This window comes from Myxine glutinosa, chromosome 4 (assembly GCF_964187855.1).
Source record: "Myxine glutinosa chromosome 4, kmMyxGlut1.1, whole genome shotgun sequence".
Lineage (NCBI taxonomy): Eukaryota > Metazoa > Chordata > Myxini > Myxiniformes > Myxinidae > Myxine > Myxine glutinosa.
In genome coordinates, this window is record NC_136264.1 from 32,273,211 (window position 1) to 32,283,220 (window position 10,010).

Sequence of the window (10,010 nt, forward strand, 5' to 3'; positions counted from 1 at the left end):
CCAGACTTTCTCTGGGCAAGGAGTCGAAAGCTTTCTAGAAATCTATAAAATTGAGGTACATCGTCGTCGTTTGCCATTCTTTGGCTTGTTCTATAATATTCCTCAATATAAAGATCTGATTTGTTGTCATGTTATATGATGTTACTTAATTCAGTCATTATATTGTAACTAAGATGTGTATGTTTCTATTACCGAGATGTTAGAAACCAGTCACATAAATGACATGAAACGCTGTCATGTAGTTAACCCACACAATTCTTGGGTTTCGGAAGTTTTTGCTATTCATAACATACAAGACTTACATGTTGCAATGGAACGTTCAGCAGGACATGGTAATTGTTACATGAATAATGGAGCGGAGATATAGACATCTCATGCAACACATCTTTTACAGTTTAAATATTTACATGAAGTGTTGGTGAACTCGCCATATCAGACAAAGGGCAACCCACTTGCAGACTTGATGTCATGTCGCATCAAGAGGCGCTTATATGCGGCAACAAACTGCCGGGCCGTTGGGTTATTCCCACTTCCACATGCAATGCGGACCGCTCCAAAGAAAAGTTCAATGTGGTCTTGGCTCATTTTGTACGTGAGCAGGTATCGCAGGGGAGATGAGGCAGGTTTGACATATGTGAAATACAAAATTGTGACACTCTCTATGCAGATCATGAAACCAATGAAGGGGGTTTTCAAACGCGTATTGGTCATAACTTGACCATTCATGTTTTTGATGTTGGACAAGTAACTGTAGGCAGTATCCAGGAATGGCAGGAAAAGTCCTTCTCGTGATGTCATGAGTGGTGCCTTGTAGTTTCGTGCCAATGGATTGCGAGAATTTAGAATGTCAAACAGTTTGTCCAATGTTTCAATGTATTGGCAGGTAGCCTCACTGCCCTGAAATTCTGATAGTTGCAAAGTGTCCCTGCAAAACCGAATTGCATCTGCCACACTAGTGCTCAATGTCTGAGCGGCTGTGTCCACCTTCATGACATTGCTCTTCCACTCAATGTGTTTCCGGGAGAGCTTATTTCCCAGACGCAAGCCTTCCCTCTTCTGCAGATCAAAGAGTGCCTGGATGTATTTCCACGCGATGACTTTTTTGTTGCCATCCTCCATCATTTTCATGGATCCAAGACAGTTTCTTGCAAGTTTAAGCATGTGACATGCATCGAGTACTTCGAGTACTTCGGCTTCAGTCGGACGGTTTGACCAGCCCTGTCGAAGTCACTCTCATTGAAGTGATCACTGCACAGAACTGTGGTGCCTGGGGTGGGGTAGAAGGACTCCCTTCTCAGGGCAGATGTCCATCGAGAGCACAAGTCCTTATCCTTTGGAAACCTTGAAACAAAATACATTGTGGTCACAAAATGTGGTTGCGGGTCAAAACCTCAGAGGGCAGTCAAAACATCCGAGTCAAAACGACTCCATATCAAAATAATATTTTGAGTTTCATATGTATAGTTAAATACAACTTCATCTGCTAATGTTTGCCATGTGTCAGACTTTCGTACCTTCCACAAGTAACCCCCATTTGCTCTTTCTGCTCACGAGTGACACAGGAGGGCATGGAAACCCTGACAGTAGTAGACTGGACAATTAAGTTAAGCTCATCACAAATTAAATCACTTGACAATGATCACGAGCTGACGAGTCAATCTCGATACTTCAATCTGAATCAATGAATGAGTCAATCAGACATCAGTCTGACATACTCACATAGCCCTAGTGAATACACAATACAGTTATATTTGAGATTTGTGTTGTATTGCACACCCTGCGCATGGTCTAACATCATCAAATTCAAACACAGTGTTCAAACTTCATTGAAACTTCATTGAAACTTAATTACCTAGCCCCACCACCGTGACCACGCCAAAAACTGAAAAAGCAGAACACCCGCGATCGCGGTTTGTCACTTACTTGTGAAATGTGCATGTGGAGGCCTTCCCTGAGGTATTTGTGCAGTCAAATGCAACACACTGTGGCATTTTGAAACAGCGCGTTCACAAATAAGACTCCTTACAGTCGGTAAGCATCCAAAATGAATCAGAAATTGTGAGATCAGCTGATTGTGAGATCAAACACGGACGCAGACACAATCGGCTTCCCAATATGGCCGCCAAGCAACTTCCGCTAGCTTCAGCCGACAGCCGTCATTGGCTCTCCAGGTTTATTATATACCTCCGTGTTCCATTCCCATTGAGAAACTTTAACGTTTCATTGTTAAACAGCTGATTGAAGAAGTTAATTCTTCTGAGAGACTTAATGAAGTTTGTTTCCCCATCCCTCCCCTTCATATCGCTTCTCGTGCCCTTCTTTGCATCGATTACAGAGCCAGGTAAGGTCACACTACTGTTGCAGTCATTATATGTTGTTTCTGCTGAACTTAAGTCATAGTTTGCTTCCAAAATGTCTTGTTTGTGCATGCTTGTTGTGGATGGTTTTCTACACCTTTTGTCAATTGCAATCTGATTTGTTACCGATACCTGATGTTTTTTTCTGGAAATGGTATTATTTAATCATTTTTGTTCAGTTGTAAATTGTTAGCGGATGTTTCTGCAGCTCTTCCCTCCCACTTTGTTTTCCACTTGATTATTTGCTGTTGTGTTGTTACGTAATCCTCACACCCTTCCCTACCCTTCCTTCCTCAACCTGTAGTGCGTCCTTGGTCAGCAACCTGAAGAAGAAGAAGTAGAGTTGAGTAAATTGTTTATCGTAGAAATCCTCGCCAACATATTCAGGCCTTGTGCCTCTCATCTCCACATGGTTTTGAAGATATCCAAACTACGGCACGTGAGGTGCGCTGCTCAGACACATTGCACAGGTTGTTGGCAATGACGTGATTGTGCAATTCAAATTTTGCATCATTGTACGAGTTTGCAATCACAGTACTCTTGCAATCACAGTACTCTTCTCTATCATGTCGAACAGAAATGGAGTTTTTTTGCCTCCGATTGTATAACTGAACCAAATAATTTGGTATAAGAAATGCAAACCCCATCCTTCCCCCCCAGGTGAAACTGATTAGGACAGCCATTGGATTGTTCCGATGTCTTTCCCTCCCAAAATCCACTTGCTTTCATGGAATTTTTAAGTTTCAACATGTCTCCTTCTCGGCAACTACCAAATTAATAAATGGGTACATGAAACATATGGTGTTTGATTCTGCTGGAAATGATTTTTTTTATGTATAAATTTTGTGGCAAAGCAAACATCACCAGTCTGTTTGTGGTGGGGGAAGGTGGTGCGAAGTGTTTGATTTATGGAATGAAAAGTAGTTTCCATTTCCTTGAGAGAAGTTTAATTTGAAGTTGTATAAATACACCAGCCCCGTCCAATCGGAGCAAGTGAGACTTGTCTGTAGTTCTTTTTTTTTTTTTTTTTTGTCAGAGCCCTACCTGAGCGCTCTTTAAAATGAACTCACAAAAATGAGTGTTCCATAAAAAAAAAAAATTGGACAGGTGGGGCAGTTTCCGTTTTACAACATGGAGCTTCCAAACAGTATTTATTACTTGTACCATTGTTCCACTTAAAATCAAATTACTGGAAATGTTTTTTCCCATCCTGGAAACTTGTATGGGAGAATAATTTCCAGGGCATACATTAACCGATTGTGTTAAACCGTCTATAACTGTTATCTTGATTTCATCTTTATATTTGAAGCATTAAAATTGAGTAGAAATAAATGTCTTTACGCTGATTGTAAACACCTTTATTGAACGGACGCTGTCACTGCAGGTCTTGTTTGCAACTTGGTCTTGTCGCTGCCTTCTCAATCATGTTTGAAACTCAAACCTCAATTGTCTCACGTCACCTTCGTCTGCTAGAACCTACTTTATCAAATGCAAAGTGGCTAAATTGTGTGTGTGCGTGTGCGCGTACGTACGTACGTACATGCATGACTAACCAATGTAAGAAAAATATGTGTGTATATATATATATATAATCGGTGGTAAATAATGTCATTGTGCACACAAGTGGATACTGCGCCAGATCAGGGCCTTCCCGTGATTGACGGATTTATATTGAGTGGCTGTGAATCTACATTTTAAATCCCGTCTCTAATCGATTGGTCAATAAGGTGTAGAAATCGATTTAAACAAATGATGAGCTACCATGTGTTCATTCGATAAGCTGTTGTCGGATATCAAATGAAGCGTTTCATACTTGTCTGGTCGTGGGAAAAGCAAGTTTTATACAAAAACGGTTCAGGGAGTCCCAGGTTTACAAAGTGATTCCATTCCGAATAATCGTTCAAATTGAACGGCCAAAGTTTGATCGCGAGGGTTAATCGGAAAATAATTTCAAATAACGCTGGACTTCGGCATCATGCAGAAAAATGTTAATCTTCATCCTGAAGAAGCAGCACTTGCACAGAAGGAAGGAACAAAGAAGAAACGTTCAAGCCAGCACACCCAGGAACCAGAAATGCACTTGTAAGGTACCTACAAGTTAATGTGTCATATAATGGGGCTGGTAAAGACTGCATGTGAAATGTGCTGCTTTTGCTCGAGGGCCCAGAATACTGTCGGCCCACCTTTGAATTGTGGGAGAGAAAAAAAATGCAACTGATGCTTTGACACGCCTCAAACGGGTCAAGATGTACTTTACCAGGAAGTAGGGTACAGTATGAGTGATCGCGTTTTACTTTGCACTCGCGGCTGTTTCTAAAGCAATTGGTTAATTTGAATTGGGTGTGCTTTAGAAAGGTTATGTTTGTCTTTGAGCTTCAAAGCAAAATTGATTCGATATCGCCTGATGTGCGAGCCGTTTGCCGTGTTAACATATTTTCCAAATTGCCAAGCCAAAATTTTCTCGACCCATCACGATGATTGCCAGCTATTTATGAAGAATGTTTATGCACATCTTGAAATGTCTATAATCCAATTTCAAAATGTATATATATACAGTGCGTATCAAAAAAAAGGTAATCCGAATTCAAGGGGTTAATATGCAAAGGTTATTTAGTTTGACAATTTACATGTGGTATACCAATTATGAGGAGATCCTCAGCTTTCCATTGATGCCTTTCATGCATCATTGTTGTCACATATGACCGAGTACATGTTCATTGAAAATGACAAGTTCAAATCGCATTTTTACAAGTTTGGCTAATCGGTGCAAGACAGTTTGAAATGGACGCATTACTTGTAGACTGCCAAGTTGATTATGTAAAATTGTTAAGCTGGTCTGGTAATCGTTGGTTGCGTCATCCTTTAAGATGGGCCTACACTGTATGGGTTTAGAGAGTCTGAGTCATGGACTTCTTCCTCCCCCCCCCCCCCCTCCCCCCTTCCCATGCCTCCTCCCCCTGGGCCCTCTCCCTTCCACACATCTCCCTGCTCTCGGATGTTGTGTTTGTGTGCTTCCCCTTCTCTCCCCATCTTGTCTTCCGCTCCCTCTTTTTGGGTATTTTGTTTGTCTGGTTGATTTGTTTGTGAAGTAAATGTTAGCTCTTTCACGAGCCTCGATTCAGTATACAAAAAAAAAAAAAAAAAAAATGGTTCAACTTACGACTGAACAGTGGACCTTCGTGGTTACAACCTTTCACCAAACTGGAGGTTTGCAGCGAACTTGTGATGCGTTCAGGGAACGTTTCCCAGTACGGGAGCCTCCAGCAGCCAAAACCATCTGGGTGAATGTTAGAAAATACCAAGAGCATGGCACTAGCCTCAACCGCAACAAGGGGAATTCTGGTAGGAGGTGCACTGGGCGATCGGAAATGAACATTGCAGCAGTAAGGCAGCAAGTTTTGGAGCATCCTCGGGATACCAGCGCAAGACGAAATGGGATGGGATTGCCTTAGGCAACATTCAACCGAATCACAAGACTGGACCTCCACCAACATCCATATCGGATTCACATCCGGCATCAACTTCTGCCAAGGGATTTTGCCAGGAGGCTGGTGCTTGCCGGATGGTTGATAGCACGTTGCAAAGCAGATGTCAATTTGCTGCGGTATCTCATTATCGGTGATGAAGCTGCTTTCGCCATGGACGGCAAGGCCAATACCCCTAATGTTCTTGAATATGCACTGACAGGACAACCCCCGGAATTTAATTTTGACACCAACATGAATCGACAAAAGTGGACTGTTTGGTTAGGACTTTGTGGAAGTGGTCAGGTGATCGGACCATTTTTCTTTCAAAGAAATGTCAATGGTAACAGGTATCTGCAGATGATCAATGATGAAGTTTTACTGCAACTGGAGGAGAACTTTGAGAGACATGTTCGTGGTGTCTTCAGATATCTCTAGTGGGCCCAAGATGGTGCCCCAGCACATCGTCTTATCGCTGTCCGAGATCGATTGAGGGAACTCTTTGGAGACCGAGTCATCGGCCTCAACCATGCAGTGGAATGGCCACCAAGATCACTTGACCTCACACCATGTGATTATTAGTCCCCTGCCGGTGTACACCGGAGGGGACTATAGGTTTGCACGCCGTCTGTCAGTCCGTCACGCAAAGAACAGTTTTCCAGACTTTCTTTCTAAACGTTTCATGCTAATGATTTCAAACTTGGCACATGGTTTCCTTATAAGTTACAGGTCAAGTTCGAACTTCATGACGTTTCGATCATTTTTGACAAAGTTATGGCACTTTGAACTTTGGGAATTCTGATAATTCTGATGATCCTTAACTCAGTCCCATTTTAAGTTTTAATTTCCTTTAAAAAACATTTTCTCTGCAATATAATTGGACCGATTGAGATCAAATTTTCACCATACGGGGGACTTGGTCTGTAGAATATTTTAATGGTAATTATGAGGTCACGTGGCTTGGCTGCCATATTGTTTCGTGAAAACACGAAAACCCCTTTTTCTCTGCAACGGCTGAACAGATCGAGGCCAAACTTTCCAGGCAGAATCGCATACCCATGACGAACAAAAAAAGTCAGCGAGCATGACGTCATGCGTCACATGGTTTCAGAGTTATGACGTTTTTAAGCATGAACCTTTAAAACCGAGCCGCTCCCTCATTTTTGATCCAATCGAGGGGAAACCACAGATCTGTTCAGCATGTCAATTTACTAAAATGTCATTTTGGAATTTGCGATAGGGCACGTGGTTTGGCAGATATCGTTAATTAAATGAAAATATTTTTAAAATGGATATCTTGTTTTTTCTGGAGTTCTCCTCAAGCCGCACCACGCGCCCTCAGCCTCGTCTCGCGAAACTCAACAGCGTGACGGAGCGTGCTTTCGGGAGGGGCGGAGCCAAGCCGAGCAACATATATACACATTGATCGTGAACCGGAAAATTTAATAAATTACTGATATTTAGCGACTCGAAAGGTTCTTTATCAACAACTTCTTTTCTCGTGCTTCTGCTGACCTGTCTGCAAGGTGTATAAATCGATGTCCTGAGCGAATCACAGGTGAGCCCATCCTGAGGTAACTAGCGATTGGGAACGATTCAGAACCTGTGGGTAAATAACCCTTGGTAATTTTCCCAACAGTTTCCCGGACGACAGACTGCCGGTAGGGGACATGTATTGCAGCGCAATACTCAGAATGCTTGTTTCCTTTGGGGACATTTAAAGAACAATGTGTTCGTAACTCCTCCCCATGATCTTGACGAATTGCAGGGCCTTATTCGTCATGAAGTGGATGCTTTGCGCAATGACCCAGCTATGGTGAGAGGAGCAGTTCAGGGCATGCTCCACCGCTGTGAGCTTTGTGTTGAAAGGGGAGGTGGACATGTTGAAGGTGTGGATGCATAAAGGCCAATCATTCCTGAGAAAAGTTCACATCTGACGTTCGTTTTGCACCAATTATCCTGACTTGCATCGATTAGCCAAACTTGTAAAAATGCGATTTGAACTTGTCATTTTCAATGAACATGTACTCGGTCATGTGTGACAGCAATGATGCATGGAAGGTATCTGGAAAGCTGAGTATCTCCTCTTAATTAGTAAACCACATGTAAATTGTCAAAATTAATAACCTTTGCATATTAACCCCTTGAATTCGGATTACCTTTTTTGGGATACACTATATATATAATCTAAAAGTTTGTGAATTGAAATTTGCCAGAAAAAAGGTTGAAATCTACTCAAGGTTTTTGGGTTGTTTTACAGTAGTACAGTACTGTATTTGGCACTTCGACCGGTTCCAATTGGCTGATTACCAAAAAATTGCTGGTGTCTGATTTTGGCCCAGCACATTTATTTATAGCCGGCGAAGCCGGTGTTGTGAATGAACGCATATTATGTTGAAAAGCCAGATTTTGCTGGATCCTTTGAGAATTTCGAAGCTTTGACGCACCAAATCGCTCCATGGAGGCCGCCATCTTGCGGATGCGGAAGTATGCATAAACAATTATTGCGAAAAAGTTCAATGGAGGCTTTGGCTTCGCCGGCTCATTGCGGCGTTGCAGTCGTGTCATATTATGTGTACACTACATGACCAAAGGTATGTGGTCACCCCTTCTAATTTGGTCCATTTGGCTATTTCAGCGACACCCATTGCTAACAGGTATGTGTGTGTGTGTGTATATATATATATATTGTTGCGAATATGGAATTTGGCCTCCATATCCGCTTGTAAATATTCCCCTATTTTCTCCAATACTCCCCAACTTTCCCCAATCCCCCATTCCCTAGTCCCATTGCATGTAAATAACAATCAGTAGAGCCGACCTTCCCCTTATTCCCCCATTAAATGTCGTGCCCAGGTCCACCGCACCACACGTAGACAACTTTCGGACATCTTCCTAGTTATTCTTAGTCTATGTCAGTTAAGGCCTCGTTTCCATTAATTATGACTCTTCGTTGCACCAGAATGTGATTATATGGCACCAGTAGTGAGTTTAGGACCTTTCCCGTACCTCCTCCCATCTTCTTCCCCGTCTACAACAACAGAGGGGCGCTGCGCGGGGGGGGAGTGTGCGTCCTCCCACCGGCTCGGTTCGCCGCCATCGACAATGCGCTCCAGACGATGCGCTCCAGACCATGCGCTCCACGGGGTTACCACGAAGGGGCTCCTTGTCAGCTCCTCGTCAAGGGCGGAGCCGGTAACCCCCCCGCATGCACCCAATGAGAAGGGCGGACCGATTCCATCTGGGGCGGCGCTAGCGAGCCGAGGGCGTGTCACTCCCCGCCGGATATATACGCGGCCACGTAGCGGACGTGACGAGAGATTCGCCCCCAGCTGGAGAAAGAAGGACCTGCGAGCGCTGAAACAGATGCGCCTGAGTTTGGAGAGGCCTGAGAAAGAACGTCACCTCTGAGCGCTGCGACGAGACCTCCCCGCATCTCTGGACCGAACCGTGTACCCTGCTTTGAGCCAAGAGTGCACCTTGAGCCATCGATACCCGCTTTCCTGCCATCAACCCCCGTGTGAGTCAGCCGTTGTCCCGTTTGTCTGTCGTCTGTCCGGGGTTAATATAAGATTGTGTCTAAGTGCTTGTCTTTCTATGTTGTACCTCTCGTCCCTGTAATCTGACCTTCCGCACGAATATAATCTCCTCCGGAGGTCTTGAGAACCGTATCCCTGGTGTCTGTCATTATAATTCAGCCGTGTGTCTTCTTTTTCCTTATTGAGCCAGCGTGGCGCGGCTTCGTCAACGTTCGAGTACAATCGGGTAATTTGTGCGGACACGACGGCCATTCCGCTCGGCCCACCTTAACATCAAAGTCGTGTCTGTAACAATATATATATTAGCCGGCGAAGCCGGTGTTGTGAATGAACGCATATTATGTTGAAAAGCCAGATTTTGCTGGATCCTTTGAGAATTTCGAAGCATTGACGCACCAAATCGCTCCATGGAGGCCGCCATCTTGCGGATGCGGAAGTATGCATAAACAATTATTGCGAAAAAGTTCAATGGAGGCTTTGGCTTCGCCGGCTCATTGCGGCGTTGCAGTCGTGTCATATTATGTGTACACTACATGACCAAAGGTATGTGGTCACCCCTTCTAATTTGGTCCATTTGGCTATTTCAGCGACACTCATTGCTAACAGGTATGTGACTATGTGTGTGTGTGTGTGTATATATATATATATAT

The 10,010-nt window shown here is 43.6% G+C and overlaps 1 protein-coding gene across 1 annotated transcript in view; it reads left to right on the forward strand.

Moving 5' to 3' along the window:
• PHB2 (prohibitin 2) overlaps positions 1-3,710 on the forward strand; it is a 33,211-nt gene extending 29,501 nt beyond the window's left edge. The window contains exon 10 of the mRNA XM_078775605.1: positions 2,662-3,710. Within this exon, the coding sequence (XP_078631731.1) occupies positions 2,662-2,698 (37 nt within the window). The 3' untranslated portion in view covers positions 2,699-3,710. The remainder of the gene's footprint in view (positions 1-2,661) is intronic.
• Positions 3,711-10,010: the final 6,300 nt, after the last annotated feature.